The 18,482-nt window shown below is 36.2% G+C and overlaps 1 protein-coding gene across 3 annotated transcripts in view; it reads right to left on the reverse strand.

The window, feature by feature from the left end:
- Positions 1-3,252: 3,252 nt before the first annotated feature.
- Positions 3,253-18,482, reverse strand: part of CCDC138 (coiled-coil domain containing 138) — a 32,414-nt gene continuing 17,184 nt past the window's right edge. For all 3 annotated transcript variants that reach the window (XM_014263714.2, XM_088051541.1, XM_005516832.3), the window contains 2 exons: positions 5,196-5,334; positions 3,253-4,132 (listed from right to left, as the gene is read on the reverse strand). In XM_014263714.2, the coding sequence (XP_014119189.2) occupies positions 3,976-4,132; positions 5,196-5,334 (296 nt within the window). In that variant the 3' untranslated portion in view covers positions 3,253-3,975. The remainder of the gene's footprint in view (positions 4,133-5,195; positions 5,335-18,482) is intronic.

Genomic DNA, 18,482 nt, shown 5'->3' on the forward strand with positions numbered 1-18,482 from the left:
TAATAAGGTAGTCACAGATACACTTGCTTTCAAACTTACGTAAAAAACGAAAAGTCTAATAAACAAGGATATTCCTAACCATTGTCAGAAGATGGCATTCAAGGGTTTCATCAGCCCAAAAGACAAGATGGATAGCGGTTGTATTTGACACAACACACTCCAAAGAGTCAGTGTAACACATAAAGGTGCCTTTGCCTATCACTGTACTTCAGAGGTGTGTAAAAGGCAGGATCTCAATGCTCCACAGCACTACTAATTTTACAATAATTTCTGTGAGTTTTAAAAACATGTGAGCATTACATCATTCAGAGGAACACAAGGGGTCACAGCTCTGCCACTGTAGTCCCTTTAACCATCTGGAAAGTGGAAGATTACCAAATTGTTTCATAGATCAAAATTTCCAACTTTCTGTACTACATTTAAATACATTATCCTGACGATAAATGCTTTTTATCAGATCATCAATCTCCAAAGCCATGTAAGTTTTAGGTGAAAAATTCAGTATATAATTAAAGGATCCAGTGTTACAGCTCTAAATTATGAGCTCTACTTATAGCTCCTTTTAAATATGGTCTGGTAAGTTAAATCATATATTTTAGACATTGATGCTGATCATGAATAGAAGTTCTTCTAAATATGTTGCCTTCAGCATACCTTCACCTTCCATGTAAATTTATCTGCTACAAGAAATCTTTCCCTATTACATATATCAAATTCATCTATATTTGAAAGAGATGAAAGCCAGTCATGCTCAGGAGAATGGGAAGAAAACTGAAATTCCACTTTCAGACCTTTTATCAGCTGGTAAAAGTCACAAATATGAAGAGAGAGAGAGCACAACTGTGCAGGTTGGGTAATGTTAGCCTACTTTATTTAGCTGTGCCAAGCTTCTGCAAATACAACTGTCTTCTGCCCAGGGAACAATCTTTCTTACAGATTTGCTAAATCTAGGCTTTGTAGATGAGGTCTGAAACACTGATCAATAGGAAACCTTTGACAAACAGCAAGGGTGATTACAATTCTACAGTAGATGGGCTTGTAAGAATAAAAAAGGAAATTATTTTCTTCATATTTGGTAGTCTTTTCTGGTACAAAAACTGTCTCAATATGAAGAGATGCAATATTCTTGTTGACTTTCTTCTCAACAAGAGGACTTTCACAGCTCTTCAAAAAAACCAGCAAGACAGAATTCTGTCCTGTGTGTTAATTCTTTATCTTTCCTTAAAGTAGTAGGTTGTGACTACAAGCAATTTTCTTTGTTTCATGCCACTGATGGCAGTTGATCACTTCTGGAGATCTGCACACAAGCTAGACAAGGCAGACTGTAGCCAGTTTGAAGCTCTGTGTTTTGACTGATCAGCTCACAGAAAGTGTGAAGAGTCCTTGCCTTTCTTTTACGGGCAAGTGGTCATATGTCTCTCACTTCCCCTCAAATTCTCTCACCAAAAAAATGGTTTAAAAATTATATTCTCTGGATGGATAATAATTCACCTCTTGACAGAGGTGTTTGGCATATCTAAAATAGCATATTCCTCTGCAGGAAACCAGAAAACTGAGTTCACACACACCATGTTTCCTTACGGAACAAGGAGCTGCAGAAAATAGCTAAAGGTACAGTTAACTTTTTCAAATGTCTCTTCTTGCAGAGAGATTTCTGGAAGAAAGGTGAAGTAGAAGACATTTTGATACTCACAGTATCTAAATGCCAGAAAAGCAGAAAAACACCCAGAAAATTCTAGATTCCATCTGCAAGGGAAGGACAATACAAAGAAATACCCAAAGTGTGGCCAACTTGACAGAAATCTATTTCCAAAAGCCAAAATAAATCCACAAATGGCAGGAAAGAATGCAACTGGCTTCCTCTATCCCCTTGCCCACAGAGACTGCCAAGGTCACTCAGGGGAATGGTAACAGGATGGGGATGTTTGAGCAAGGCCATGAAAAGTGCTGGTGTGGACAACTGGGGTGGGCTGGCTCAAAGGGCAAATGTTCAATGCAGGGACACCTCTCACTAGACCAGATGTCTCAATGTCCCATCTAACCTGGCCTTGAAAAATTTGTGTAAGATCAAAATGATTAGTCTAATCCTTAGGTCATCAATATAGTGCATTAATATTTAACAGACTGGAAAATCCTTTTATTTTATATCTTAACAGAAACCTAACATTTAGCTCAAAAAACTTGAAATTAGCTGTGATTCAACTTTCCAGAGTGTAAACAATACTGTATATAAGCTACAAGGGACCAATATTAAAAGCTACACTGTACTCTATGTGTCTCTTTTAAATGCATTACCTTTGCCATTATTAGATGACCACATTGTGTTACATTGAGATGTCAAGGAAGATTAGTAGATTAAGAAACTACAGCAATGAAGGCTGAAAACTAAGAGCACAATCAACATTCTTGTGGAGATAAGAAAGAAAGCAACTTTCTACAGTCTGGTTATTGATTTTGTTGTATTTTTAAATGGTAGTAGAGGGAGAAGCAGATGAGGACTGGATACTCTTCCTAAATAATAGGATTTTGTCTCCAGCCAAAGGTATATGCAAGCTTTTGCACTGCTGGTAAATTTGACAGAAACCCAAAACTACTGATGAAGAAATACTTATTTCAAAATGTAATTGATTGTCAGAAAATGTTTTCAGCTGTGATTACTGTTATAAAAAAATTACCTAGAATTGGTTTCCTGACCAGAAAGTGCACAGTGCTTGCTCTCTCTTCTACATATACTTGGAGCCAAATTGGGTGTACACTCTTCTCACAGAAAAGCTTGTAAGAAACGTTAAGTCAAATTGCTAGAAAAATATTTGCAGTTAAATTTCAATTTTTAAGACCAGTTCAAAGACTTCTGGTAAACACCCTCCCCCCCAAAAAAGCAAACAAATAAACAAGAAACAAAATAAACAAAACCACAAACGAACAAACAAAAAAGCAACAAGAAACCCACAAACAACCAACCAAAAAACAGCAAACCAAAAAGAAACAAAGAAGGCAAAAAATGAGAAATAAAAACTCTCTGATGTTTTATACTGATTAAGTGTTAGTCAAAGACTGAAATACAGCAGATCTTTAAGCTTTAACTGCATTGTCAATTTTACTAATATAGATTTTCAGTAATTACAGTACAAATCAGTGATGGAAGACTAATTTCAATTTTTAGAAGCATCCTTTTTCCAATTTCTAAGAACTCCTAAACACTGAACAGTGGCAGACAAAAAATATATTCATACTAAGAAAAGAAATGTGGGTACTGTGAAGATTGTATGCAAATTAATAAAAAATACAGCAGAAGCAATAAAATACAATAATTTTATGTTACAGATTACTATTGCAGGACATTTTAAGAAATGCCTTTATTTACATTTGCAAAGATATTACCATCCAAAATTGCACTATACAAAGCAGGATAAAATACTAAATGTTACTTAACTACAGGAAAAGATCAAACAAATTCTTAAGAAATTCTGAAATCAAACCAACAAAATTTCTCATTCAATACATCTAGTTTATGTTGAATTAAAATCTGGTTTTAATCATTAAAACTGCAGGATTATTCAAAAAATAATCTGCTAAGATATCTATCTGCTACTTACCAACCATAAAATAAATTAAAGAATTTATAAAGCTCTCTGAAGAGTCAAAAGATTCATACCTGTAAGGAAGGATTGGTACTTCTGGTCTGCTTACATTGCACTAGTCATTCACAACAGCAACGTAATTTCACTTCCTTAGAAAATATTGAAGAAAGCTGTCTAGTATATTACAAAGTTTTTCATTTTCCTTTTTATAAATGAGTGAAATATAAGTGAAAATCCACATGATACACAGTGAATTGCAGAATACTGAGGTGCTGTGTAATATATTTATACAAATCAGTAAAAAAAAAAACTCAAAATTTCAAGTAACATAAGCAGTTGGTATAAATTATACAGAACAATAATTAGATTGAAAGCTAGTGCTAGTGACTTGTGCTTAGACTGGGGCAAGACAGGTACTCCTCAACAATTCCAAGTTCAGCAGAATTGAATTGAGGTTTATGCAGAGGAAGGTGTGATTTGGATCTATAGTTCTACGCAGTTCTTGGAACATTTGATGAAGACCAAACAATGCAAACATCTTCTTATTGCTTCTGCAAAAGATTTTGAATAAAATAATTGTAATTGTCAATTGAAATTTAAGAGGTTTCATATAAACACTAAAGCTGCTACAGAAAATATATTTTAAATGAAGTAAAATGTGCATTATTTTGAGTATCTCATATAATTCTGCTATTATGTTTCTAAGCATAAGGTTAAAAATGCATGGTGAGAAAAATTTGGCAAAAATTAACAAAAACAATAATTTTGGAGTAAGTGATATGTACACATAGCACAATGAAAGCTGGAGGAAAGGTTGTAACAGGGCTTTTCACTTATGCAAAATAAGGTTTCAGAGATTTAAAAAAAAATTAAAAAAATAGGATTTATGAGCCAATTTTACTTTGACTAGTAAATGCCAGTTATAATTTATATTAGATTATTTTATAGGAAAACTTTTTTTTCTAGAGTTCAATTTTATTCCTTATAAGAAATTAAAACCTCAGTTTTGTCAACAGCTTTAAGTCCAATATAAAAAATTACTCAGTTGAGATACCCCTTACATAAATGAAACAACCCCACTGAGCAAGAGTGAAGCATAGCAGCACATTACTATTGATACGATGACCTTTGTTACAATAAACCAATAATCTGTAAGCAACGGGAACACAGTTTAAAAAGATGAACATTCCCAAAAGGGCTTAAGTGGCTCAAAATCTTAAATTTACTTTTTGAAGGGAATGAAAACTGATGAAGCTTGAATGCAAGTCAAATTTAAAACTAAATTTCTGAAGGAGCTTACTACTCAGATACTACTAAGTATCTGAGTAAAACTGAAAGTATAGGATTCTCTTCTAAGAATTCTAAGCATTTTTGTCACCTGCAGACACAAGGACTAATTCCTCTTTAGGTCTACACTGTGAGGATTTTTCTAGTTTGTACTCTGCAAATTGAACTAGATTTATGCACTGAGAGGCTTGTCTTAAACCTCCATGACAGAAACAGTTTAACTGCTAACATTAAAAGTCCAGCATTTTATATGGTGGAGGGAATAAACAGAGAAATAGAGATGAGTTTTTGAAAAAGAAAAAATATAAAGTAGTAAAAAAGGATTACTTTATTCTGGAGAGTTTTTGCAGTAGAACACAGAGCTTTTCCAAAACTGCAATATCTAGCTTAGAACTTCGAAGCAATACAGAGCAAGTCCGGAAGAAGGATTCATTACTGCAGGCTTCCAGGAAAGGCTGTAAGGAACCTGGAAAGGAAAATAATTTAAAAACTATAACACAGAATTCAATGAAAAGTATAACTGCTATTGATACCTTTAGAAGGCTTTAAATGCTTCATTTTGTGCAATAATTAGAACAACCAAGTATTTCTGTTGAATATGGGATGCAAAACTAAGGCTAAACTAGAAATGGAAAAAATGAACTCCCAAGAGTTCTGACTCTACTGATCCTTGGTTTAAAACAGTGTCTATTCTATGAGAACAAAGGAAAACAGGAAACAGAACCATTTTAAACACAAATAAAAATTCTTACATTGAAAATATTTATGCAATGCTCAGTTATCATGGTTCTTTCCTTTAGATCATGGGAGGGGAACATTAAGCTGAGCAAAAAGACTCAGAAACAAGTATTTCAAAACTGCTGCAGATCACATGGACAGGGATAGTAAATGTAAAGAGATTGTGTGAGACCTGAGAGTCTTTCATTATCAGCATACTGTCCCTGTACTCAGTTTAAAGAGAGGAAACAAAATAATTAAGAGGTAAAAGTAAGATCTGTACAACAATTAAATACAAAAGCCCCACTCTTAAAACAGCAGATGAGTTTTATGTCACACTGAAAACATGTCCTTCTATCCTTATTCAAAATAAGGTTAAATCTGTTCCCTGGTTATCTCATTCTTGGTTCTGATATCAGAGATTTATTTATAGCAAAAACATAAAGAAAAGAAGTAACAATTTGTTTTTCCTTAAAATTAACAGACTTTCATATACCACAGGGCATTTGCATTACCAGAATACACATGCGAGGAAAATATTTTAATTGCATAATGTTAAAGTATTTAATGTGTTCCACTTAATAAAAACCTGCAATATGCAAATTACAGCAAAAACCAACAAACAAGACATTAAGAAAAAGTCGTATCCTGAATACTGTAATTTATAAATATGACATCAAGATGTTTTTATCAGTACAAAGAGGGCTGGATGTATGTTTTGGCCAAAATTTTCCCTTTCCTTGTTCTAAGGACATACAATTTATTAAATATAACAAGTAGCCTTGGAGTAAATTCAAGGTTTTCATTTATTTCAGAAGGTTTACTGATTAAAAAAATCTGAAGAAATGCTACAGAAAACTGCTTGAAATAGGGCTTAAAAAAGAAATCAACATGGCATTTAAAGTCAGCCCCAGAGCCTAGATAACTAATTTTCTGAGCTGGGCATTTATTCAGAATATTTAGTAAGGACCCAGTTATCCCTATTCCAACAAATGACCAAGTGCCATGTCCCTGATATACAGGGAACTCATAAGATTTGTGAACCTTTGCTGGTTTATGTCCTCAGATGAAGAGACTGAGAAACAGCAAACGCCTTTATCACAGAAACCATGGCTACATGTAATCTTTCCTCTCTTTTCAGCAGAGGTGTTTTGGGAAATTGATTTAAAATGTTGGATTCAAGAGGCAGGATCCACAACATACGTATGTTGGAATGTGTGGATGGAAATCATACAGACGCAGGATAATAACAGAGTTTGGTAGCAAGAGGCCAACCTTGCAGCAATAAAAAGCAACAACAACTGACATTCTATAAAGTTTGGAAAAGGCAGGCCAATGTTTTGTGGTTTGCATAGCTGAAGTATCCTCTGTTCTTTACCCAAAGCAATGCAAAACAACAATTATTCAAAGATATATGCATTATCAAGGAAATAAATTACTATAAAATAATCAGCTTTTCTGCTTTCATCACTTCCATGTTTCTTGCATTCCTTCTACCATGTTCAATACACCTATGGTTTTATGCACGCTGTCCTCTCAATTTTAGTACTACTTCCAGTTACAATTTGCTGTCTCTAAATTGTAACAGTAATAAATAGAAAACCAGAATGAAAGTAGAAAAGGAAGCAGTAATCAGTGAAAAAAAGATTAGCAAAGATACAATTTCTCATTTTATTTTAGCTTATGGTCTTTCAAGGCATACCACTTTTAATATTTTTTTCAGTATTTCTGTACTTTCTCTGCAGAAGGTGTTATTTTTCAGAAATTGTCATATAAAAAAACCTCAGGGCTATCTGTCAATCACAGCAAACAGAAAATCCTTAGATCAGTTACATGTGCTACATTTAGTGACATGTGACTGACATACACTCAAGACTCAGCGCTCTTTATTGACCCACTGCTCTCTGTGACAGTACTCTGAGGTTATACCTACAGCAGAATTCTAAACCTGGAAAAATAATTGACTAAAATTTCACTTCTGGTATGATGCCGTAATGTCCTAGTGAGTCTAAGTTGTTAAAATCCATGAGAAGTAGTGACAAAGCTATGAACAAAACCAGCAAATAACCAAAGCCCAGTGAACACCATCTACCATCTTAAGAGTGCTTCCTGACCAAATATTTCTACCACTGAAAAGTGTTTGAAGTAAAATTTCTGTACAATAGCAGGAAGAGAGAATCTTCTCTAAAGCAATAAAAATCTAGGACTACAAATTACATAGGCTGTAACTTTTTTGTAATTCTACAGGGCTACAAATTCATAGAAATTCTGAAATTTGCTAGTTCCCACAAATGACTGTCCATTGCGAAGAAACAGAAAAGGTCAGTCCTAACAACCTGCACTGCACCACTGATGAAATGTGTTTTAACAACAAAAACTTGAAACATTATCTCATACTTACCAAAGATGCTTATCAGAAAGGGAAGAAATGAACAAATAAATATGTGAGAACATTGACAATCAAGAAGCAAAATGAGAAGAAAGGCTTTCTATTGCCTGTTAAGACAACAAATGGCTTTAAAAAACTCATTTAGCATGACTTCTGACTGACCTCTGATTCATGAGAGATCTGAAGGTAACAGAGACTGCTGAAACAGGGCAATCCTACAATTTATTCCTATAAATATCCTTAAATAGTCATAAAATGCTTTTAATTTATTTTCTGAAGGGTAAACAAATACCATGTTTAGCTGACCTGAGTATTTCTTTGCTGCCCTGCTCTTACTGGTTCCTTAAATATATTACATTAAAAAAACAATATACGCACACACGCTGTAAGAATGTTCTGACATTGAAATTTACAAATTAAGGTAAAAGACAACATTACCTTTAAGACAGAGCATTTTTCCTATAAAACAGAATAGCTAAAGTGATAATAATGTCTAAAAGTTTGCAAACATGTGAATGCATGTGAAACCCAACTGAAAAAAGCACACATTTAAATGGTATTTCTGTAAACTGTTTATATATTCAATGAGACAAGTTTTTGAAGATTATATTCTAAGTAATCAGAAAATGAAGAAAACAAATATATAATTTAAATGCATCTCTAGCTGATTAACTACAAGAACACAAAATTCACATATTTAAATATTCTGGTGGCTTAGATTCTGCATAGATTTTGCTTTTATTTAACTAATTTAGAAAAAAATAATTGGAATTTTTCCTGACAGGACTTGGTCACAATTTAAAATAATCTGCAAAAGCCTCCAGTGGTATCCTTAAAAAATTGGAGCATGCTGTAGCTGTATTACCTTAGCTTGATTGGTAGACTGCAACAAACAATAAGCAATTTATCATTGTTGACAGAATTCATCTGAAATTTACCCTCAAAGTAATCAGTTACACACTGCATAAAATCTCACCAGCTATAGTTACCCAGAAAATTCTGTTTAATACCTAAAGCTATGTCACTTCAGAAAATAAAATGACAACTCAAAGTTCATGTTTTAACAAATTAATGATTACAGTTTTGGCTAATTTTCTAATTGAGAGAGGATCTGCTGGGAGAAAGGAGAACACGTATCAGAAATTCAAGTGAATGGTGCAGCAGTGTCTGCTAGTGCGGAAAAGTTACCGAGCACAAAAGTTAACTGTGCACCACAGCAGAAACACCTCAAAGGAAACAGCAACATCACTTGCTTATAGCCAACTGCCTCTAAGAGTTGCTTACAAGATTTGAACCATTTGCTGAATTATCATTTTCTCCTGTGATCAAGTAGACAGGACTGTTCAGTGGGCAGAGCACAGTGTAGGTGCCTGCATGGGTGATGCTGAGTTAACAGAGCCCAAGTGGCAATTTCAGCTGGTCACCCACTATGTGTTGACCTCAGCATGATCTGAAGTGCTCTTCAGTTTCCTAGGGTGTGCAAAACTTTCAAACAGATATGGGACAGGATTCATAGGAAACCAATAGCATTCTCATATGGCAACTGGAGATTACATCCAGAAAAAAAATTGGATAGCCCTGTATTTTATGGTGCTTTTTGACTGTCTAGAGCTCGATGAAGGTGATGACAGGGTTGAGTGTTTGGGGCTAGGAATCAGGGGAAAGGCCAAGGCAGACATCCTGATGGAGTCTATTATAGGCCACCCAACCAGGATGCAAAGGCGGATGAACTAGTCTACAAAAATCAGTGAGATGACTCATAATTCCTTATTGTTCTCATAGGGGACTTCAAATTACCTGATGCCTGCTGGAAATACAACACAGTAGAGAGGAAACAGTCCAGGAGGCTCCTGGACTGTGTGGAAGAGAACTACCTGACACAGATGGTGAGGGAGCCAATTAGGGAAGTCTCCCCACTGGCACTGGTTCTGCTGTTTGTGAACGGAGAAGGACTTGATGGTGATGTGATGGCTGGAGGCTGTCTTGCACACAGAGATCTCAAAACGATAAGAGCTTTTTATTCTTGGAGAAGGAAGGAAGCCTGCAGGACTACTAACTGGGACTTCCAGAGGGCCAGTCCTCAACCTGCTCAGGAGACTGGTGGAGACAGTCCCTTGGGAGGCAGTCCTGAGGGGCAAAGGAGTCCAGGAAATCCAGGAAGGCTGGATAGTCTTCAAGGAAGAAATCTTAAGGCACAGGAGCAGGCTGTCCCCATATGCCAAAAGACAAACTGGTGGGAAAGCAGACTGGTCTGGCTAAACAAAGAGGTTTGGCTAGAACTCAAAGAAATAAAGTTTATGGCCTTTGGAAGAAGTGGCAGGCAGCTCAGGAGGACTGCAAGGGTGTTGTGGAGTTATGAAGAGAGAAAATCACAAGGGCCAAAGCCTAAGTAGAACTTAGTCTGGCTATTGGTGTGATAGACAATGAAAATGTTTCTATGGATACACTAATAACAAAAGCAGAGCTAAGGAGTATCACCATCCTTTACTGGACCTGAAGTGGAAACACAGTGACAAAGGATGAGGAAAAGACTACTTAATGCTTTCACTGCCTCAGTCCTTAATAACAGGACCAGTTGTTTTCCAGATAGGATCCACCAAAGGTTATCAAGGAAGCCAGTGGGAAATGCTCATCAAGCCACATTCCATCATTTACTAGCAGTTTTGGCTAATGGGGAAAGTCCCGGGTACCCTCAGGCTGGCAAATGTGACACTCAGCTACAAGAAGGACCAGAATGTCAGCCCAGCCTTGGTGCCAGGGAAGGTCATGGAGCAGGTCATTCTGAGTGTCACCACTTGGCATGCACAGGGATCAGGCCCAACCAGCACAAACATGGATTTATGAAAGGCAGGTCCTCCTTGACCAACCTCATGCCTATCTACAGCAAAGTAACCTGCTTGGTGGATGAGGAAAAGACTGTGGATATTGTTTACCTGGACTTTAGTAAAACCTTTGACACTGTTTCCTACAGCATTCTCCTGTAAAAACTGTCTGCTCAATGTGTGGAAGAGTACACTGTTTGGTGAGTAAAAAAAACCAAGTAAAAATACCCCAAACTGGTGAAAAACAAGTTAGGAAGCAGCACTTTGCAAAGAGAGAACAGTCAATGCAATGTATTTGTTGGATTTGGACCAAAAACCAGAAAACTGAACATATGTGCCCCTCAGTAAAAATCTAAAGATATTTTCAGGAACTAAAGCAGAGAAATAAAAAAAGAAAATAAAATGTACTATAGGTTTATCTAAGTATGTGTATAGGAACTACAGTTGTTGAGGTAGAATAGTCAGATATTTTTGTTTGGCAAATAGATGCTACAGCAGTTATAACTAATCTAGACTTCAATCATTTGAGAAAGCAACATGTGACATTGCAGAAAATGGGGGTTAGAAGCATGGCTGGAAGGTGTCTTGTGTAAGAAATTCACTAAAAATGAGCTTCAGTTTTAAACACTGATTTTTGCAATTGTGCTTATCTGGTGTACTAATTAATGGCTATGGCATAAAGGTAGGAATAGTCTAATGAAATTTCATGCTGGAACTGCCTACTTAGCAGCAGATATAAAATAAATGGAAATCAGAATTATCTTACTTGCTAGAATAGCAGAAGCATAAAGTTGATATACTAAGAATCAAGATACATTTTTCCTGGAAAATCGCTGATTATCAGTGGATCAAAGGATGGATTTGATCATCAGAGGATGAAAGCTTTTGCTTTTTGTCAGTTTGTCTGTGAGTAATCAACATGGTCTAACCATTAAAGACTGATTCTAATGAGGCCTGACAGAGAGAAAAAAACATTTTACAAATAACCTAGGTAGCATTTTAAACTGAAGTAGTAGACTAGTATGGGTTACTTTGTTCAAGAAGCCAGAAAAGAAGCCCAATGAAATACCAGAACCACAGAAGGAATCACAACTCTCTCAGAGCACACCTGAAGAGGCTTTGTTCCAAACACAGTAACAAACTCTAAGAAAACCTTAACATAAATAAACATCACTTGGCATCACCTATAGTTCTGTAACATGAGACTACAAGTTAGCAGATATATAAAGGCTGAGCTCTGACAATGCATAGATGTTACTCAAACTACACAATTTTTATTTTCCACTTCCAAGGAAAGCCTTTCTCTATGGAATTATTTTAATTATGGCATTGCTCAGAAAAAAGCTGGCTAAAAAGTACAGTAGTTCTCCTAGACAAATACAAACCAGAATGTGTGTAAGAATATTTTTCCTACTTAAATAATTTTATGGAAAACTATAAAACTGTAAACTTTTTATTAAAAATATGCAAGTTTAGTAAATAAGAGCAAGCAAGATCTTACTTGAATAAATTTTCATGTTCTAAAGACTGCATAACTTAAATTGAATGGAAAGGGGATGTGTATACCCAAACATTGATATAAAAAATTCTTTTTATGAACAACTTTTTTTAACATCAAATACTTTTTAAAAGTTAGCATTCACATCTACTTTCGAAATCATATGCTGCTTAAGAATCACATTATTACTCTAAAAATACAGTGAAGCTTTACTTCCAAAATGGATACTTGGCTCTATATAACTTTATATTGAATGGTTCCTTCTATTTATTCCTTTGGAGTGGATGAGAAGGGGTCCATAATTCAGAATGGCTAAGCATTATATGACTGTTACTAGAAGATAGAGAAAATAATGATACAGATATTATTTGTTACTAGAGAGAGGTACTTCATACTAAATGAATTTCATCAAAATCGAAGTATTCAAACTAAATTTTAAATTAATTAACAAAAATGTGTGCAAAGTTTTGGTCTACTTTCTTGCTCTCAGCACACATAGGTGGGTCCTAACATTAGCTAGGCTGCATTTAACAGTTACAGATCCTTATCTTTGATTAAAATATTAAACTAAAACATCTATTAATCCAACACAATTATCCACTGTTTTCAGAAGAATGAATAAAAATTACAAAGGTAAGACAGGATAACAGAAGAAAGATTTCCTTTTAAATGGTCTGTATTTCAATGTTCATGCCACATAAGCTGTAAATAATTTCTATCACTATAGCTTCAAAACACAAGTCCTCAGGACAATTTCACAGCTGCTTTTCACACAGGTGAGGGAAATCCTACCTTAATACAGTATTCACAAACTTGACATTTTTATCCTTTCAGTATTGCAGAATAAACTCACTCAAAAAGCTTCAATCCTGCAAAGTTACCAGTAAAGATAATATGCTGGAAAATGTTAAATTTTAATCTGTTTAAGCATATGGGCATTTTTTACCCCATGCCTTCACTTCTTGAGTCTATAAAGTCTCAAAATGCTAAGAATGCACAAGTTTGAGTTTTCTTAGCAAATTCTGACCACTGACTTTTTGGAAGTACCCACAGAACAGTGCACATTGTAGAACTCCTATCATCAGTTATAGAAGCATTCCAGCAAAAAGGAAAAGAGGAGGGTCCTATAGATAGCAAACATAAGAAGATTTCAGTTTACATGTAAATAAGCACAGCTTCCCACTATGGAGAAAATCCTTTTAGCTTCACTGGCTTCATTAACTTCCCTATGAGACACATCTGGACACAGATCTAGTTATCCATGACCATAATACTTTCTTCCAAATAAAAAAAAAATAAATTAAAAGTAAGGTTCGGTGAATGTGTAAATACAGCTCACTTTGCAGTTTTTAAAATTCTTCAGTTATGTCAATATGATTAAGAAATCACACTTAAGCCCTACCAGAATGTGCCATAACTTAAAATAAACTTGAGAGTATAATTTTGAGAATTTATTTTTTTTAGATGTGCTCTCCTTTTCATTTGTAAGTACACACTAATATAAAAATATAGTCTCTGCAAAACAGAAATAAGCTTTAAGACAAAGTACATTTAAGTTTTATTTGAAGCAAATGCCACTGTTCTGTAATGTCCAGTGAGCAGTTAAGTTTTGATTTCATTGAATGAACTTAAGGTTGAGAAAGGGGAATCTACTAATTTACCTGACAGCAGTCACATATCACCGCAGGAGGAATTTAAGATATATGATGTCTTTGTATAAAAATGCAAAATGAGAAATTGAGGCAGGGAGCTGTCTGCCAACAGATTTCAAGTCAGGCATGAACCAGACTGCAGTTAACAATGGTATTTTTGATAGGTGAATATAAGCTCACTACATCACTTGAAACCCTTTTAAATCATTCACAAGTTAAAAAAAACACAATGAGCTGTGTGAGAAGGAAGAACACTACTGAAAAAGATTTCATATGACAAGTATTCAACTACAAGCTGATTTAATACCAATGATGTGATGTTCTTCAACACCTACAGAACAAGTTTTCTTGATGAGGTCATGCTACTTATTACTAGATTGTTTCCAGAAAATGTTTCAAGTCTGGTATCCAGGAATTCTCTTGAACAGTGTGCTGCAACTACTGTCCTAGCTGTCCTAGAAACAAGATCTGCTGAGAAAAGAATTTTGTAGTCTTAGGGAGGGAGCATTGGGGTATGAAGATGCCCTGGAAGCCACTGTTTCATACTATAACAATCGGGATGATTAGAAGCAACTATTAATTTAATTATCAAACATTAATTTTAATGGTAATTTTAATGGGAAATGGTAAGAACTTTGTTAAGCAATAAACACATTATATGCCTTTTGACTAAATGGAAACATCAGTATGTAGCAGTCAGTATGTTTTGCTCTCAAAATTTCAAAGGCAGTCAGAGCACTCTGCATTTGTAGAAATTTATCACCAAGCCATTCAGCATTTAACAAGATATTAAACGTACTTTCTATGACAATTCTATCAGAGAAGATTTTGGTTTAAGATCTGTCTTCAGAAGGGTCATAGCTTAGAGATGGGACTAAAAACCAAACACCATGGCCTGGTAGCTTTTCCTTAACTAAAGCAAGGAAACCTTCAAAAGCTGTGGTACTGAAACCTTTCTTCCCTATTAAATGAGCAGGAATAGATGTCTTACCCTTTTCCTCAATGAGAAACAAGAAAGATGCCATCCTCCATAGATCACTCATCAGGTTCAAAGATCAAAAGAAGGATCAAGTTGAATGTTATGGCACTCATCTTCCATATCTGAAGCCTCAGATTCCAGGAAAAGAGCATCATGTCTCAAATAACACTGCAGGACTTACTCCCTTGACTCTGCTTTTGTCAGTTGATCTTAGCAGTAAGGGAAAGATGGGCATCCTCCAGAAAACAAACATGGATTGAAATACTGGTAATGGGTATGGAGAGCAAAAAAGAAATTGAAAAGGATACAAATGACCTGACAGTCTTTCTATCTGACCATGGAACAAGACAGTAACCAATGAGATAGCTACAGTAAAAATACAATTTTTTTAAAGCTCTATTAATTTATACACAATTATGTACACTTTGAAACAAAAATATTAGCAGAATGTAATAAGAGAAAAGAAAGAAAATATCTTTGTGGAGTTGATTTTCTACTGTCAGGTCCACAACAAGCTGTTAACTCTCACAACTGTGGGATTCAGAAGCAATCTATTACTTCCCCTGAAGAAAACTGACTAAATCAACTAGATTGCTACTTAAGCCACTGAGCTCATCTGAAAAAAAAAGTCTCCATTATATAAACAACATGAAATATAAATTATTTAGAACTACATAGTTTATCCTAAGAATTACCTACAATTTCATTTCAGTTACTTATTAAGTTTCTAGCATAGGTTAAACTAAGCAATTTGCTAAGAGAATGCAAGTGGTTAGGTAAGAACCCACACAGCTGCAAAATTTTGTTCTTCAAATCTATTAAGAGTGAAAGTAGTGAACAGAATCCACAAAAGTACTAGAATATGGAAAAAAGCCCAACATCATGTAAACTGAAACTGAAGTTCTTTTGACACAAAGTAAACTGTCTGAAATTACTGCATAACATCTTTAGCAGTTCCTCTCACTCTTATGCTCTGAGGAGCATACTAACTTTATTCACTTTATTCACCCCTGACATTTAAAACTCAGCCTTTGGTCCAGCTATGGATGAGTTTGTATATGACAAGAACAATGGCCAGTAAAACATTTTACCTCCTCCTTAGACCTTGATATTTTTGTAAAAGAGGTGAGGCAAACAAGATTCTCATATATATATATATATATATATTCGAACCACACATATTGTATGTTATACATTCTGTGTATCAGACACACTATTACAAGTCCGAATATGTTAATGATTGGGTGTACTGGGTCTGGCTGAGACAGAGTTAATTTTCTTCACAGCAGCCCTCAAAGTGGTGTGCTTTGTATTAGTAGCCAGAAAGATGCTTGAAGCACACCAGTCCACACCAGTTAGTACTAAGCAGTGCATGTGAAGTGTGAACACTAGACTCTCTAAAATTCCCCCTCACCAGCAGGCTGGATCCTGGGAGGGGGCACAGGCACAACAGCTGACCAAAAGACTCCCAGAGCATATGGTATTTGCTCAGCAATACAAGCCAAGAGAAAAGAGAAGGGGGAAGACAGTGTGAGAGGTGAGGGGAGCATTCCTTATTTATGACACACCTTCTGGAGCAAATTCTATGCATGCTGAAGCCCCAGTTCCCAGGAAGTGGCCACACACTACCTACTGATGGTATCTTTTGGTTTCCTTTGGTTCCATGTGTGGACTTTGCTTTTGCTTTAATAAACTGCCTTTATCTTGACCCACAATTTATGTCTTCAACCTTATTTTCTTTCCTCTGTTCTGCTGAGGAGGGGAGTGTCAGAGTAGTGTGGTGGGCACCTGGTGTTCAGCCAGGGCCATCCCACTACACTGGGAGAAAATAGTGGGAATATTTTTTTCAGAATTATGCAATAGCATGGAAACTCACAGATGTCTGGGAAACAACAGTGCACCTAAACTTGATGCAACTAAGTTTCAAGAAATGCATGCAAATTAGCTTTCTAGGGATACCAGAAGTCTTAAAACATTTCTTCAAAGAATTCCGCAAGAGGCCTAGCAGGACAGGTACACTGGTGTTACCTACCCTTGTACAGATGAGATGTAGACAGAGAAAAAAATTACTGAGGAATCTCACCTTTCAGTCCTCTATCATTGCCCATTGAAACGTTAGTGTCAAGACTCTCACAGAGTAAATTAGTTGATGCTAAACTCCTGAACAGAGATTGACTGCATGAAAGGCTATCTGCCAGTAAGATCCACAACAGTGAGACTATTAATTTTAATTTGCCATTAAAGTCTTGCACATAGGTAGAAAAAAGATGATACTAATGCATCAGCTGTTGCATTTGACATCATGTTTTCAGTCAGTGAAGCACTCAATGTTGTGTGAACTTGCAATGGAAACCTGGATTCTGAACCCATGTACCAGACATACTATGAAGCCAAAAGCAAAATTGATCCAAAATTTCAGAACATGCAAACCAATCCCAAATCTGCTTAAGCAGTACTGCAGACTCTCCTTCTAGTTTCCATCAAGAGAAATATCTGTCTTAGACTACTAGGTACCTTCAGAGAGACCTCAACAAGTTGGAGAGCTGGCAATCACCAGCCATATGAAGTTAAACACTGTGAAGTGCCAGATTCTGCACTTAAGATGGGGCAACTGTGGATGTACAGACAGACTGGGGAATGAGGCTGGAGAGCAGCACTGAGGGAAGGGACCTGGTCAGCAGAAAACTGAACACAAGTCAGCGGTGCCCTGGAAGCCAGGAGGGCCCTGTCCTGGGGGGCATCAGGCACAGCATGGCCAGCTGGTCAAGGGAGGGGATTGTCCTGCTCTGCTCTGAGCTGGGACAGCCTCACCTCGAGTGCTGGGGCAGTTTTGGGTGCCACAATACAAAAAAGACATAAAGGTATGAGAAAGTGTCCAAAGCAAGGCCACCGGGATGATGAAGGGTCTGAAGGGGAAGCCGCCTGAGGAGTGGCTGAGCGCACTTGGTCTGTTCAGCCTGGAGAAGAGGCATGAAGCTCAGTCAGGGAAGGTTTAGGTTGGATATCCATGGACAGGGTGGTTGAACACTGGAACAGGATCCTCAGGGAAGTGGTCACAGCACCAAGACTGTCTGAATTCAAGAAGCATTTGCACAATGCTCTCGGACACAGGGTGTGACTCTTGGGGTGTCCTGCACAGGGCCAGGCATTGGACTTGATGATCCTGATGGGTCCCTTCCAACTCAGCACATTCCATGACTCTAAGATTCTTCATATGCAGCTTAAGTACTTTTCCTTAATATATGAGGGAAAATTAGGCCTCATTTCTTACAGGGGAAAGAACCCAAGGACCTCAGATAAGCCTGGACTGCACAGAAAGTTAATTGCTTATTATAAACAAAAAGGTACATGGAGTTATGGGGATTGTTAATAGTTATAATTACATATAATTATATTACTTCATAATAGTTATTTCATAACTGATTCAGCCTGGACAACTGAGATTTGAATCTGTAAAAAACACCTCATAAAAAAACCTTTAAAAATGAAATTATAGAAAATTATGTACTGGAAAAATCTCCACTGGCCTTTTTTCCAATTTAATTTCTAATAACTTC

The sequence above is a fragment of the Pseudopodoces humilis genome, chromosome 2 (assembly GCF_049639895.1).
Source record: "Pseudopodoces humilis isolate 2021_Gansu_Grassland_sample_001 chromosome 2, ASM4963989v1, whole genome shotgun sequence".
NCBI lineage: Eukaryota > Metazoa > Chordata > Aves > Passeriformes > Paridae > Pseudopodoces > Pseudopodoces humilis.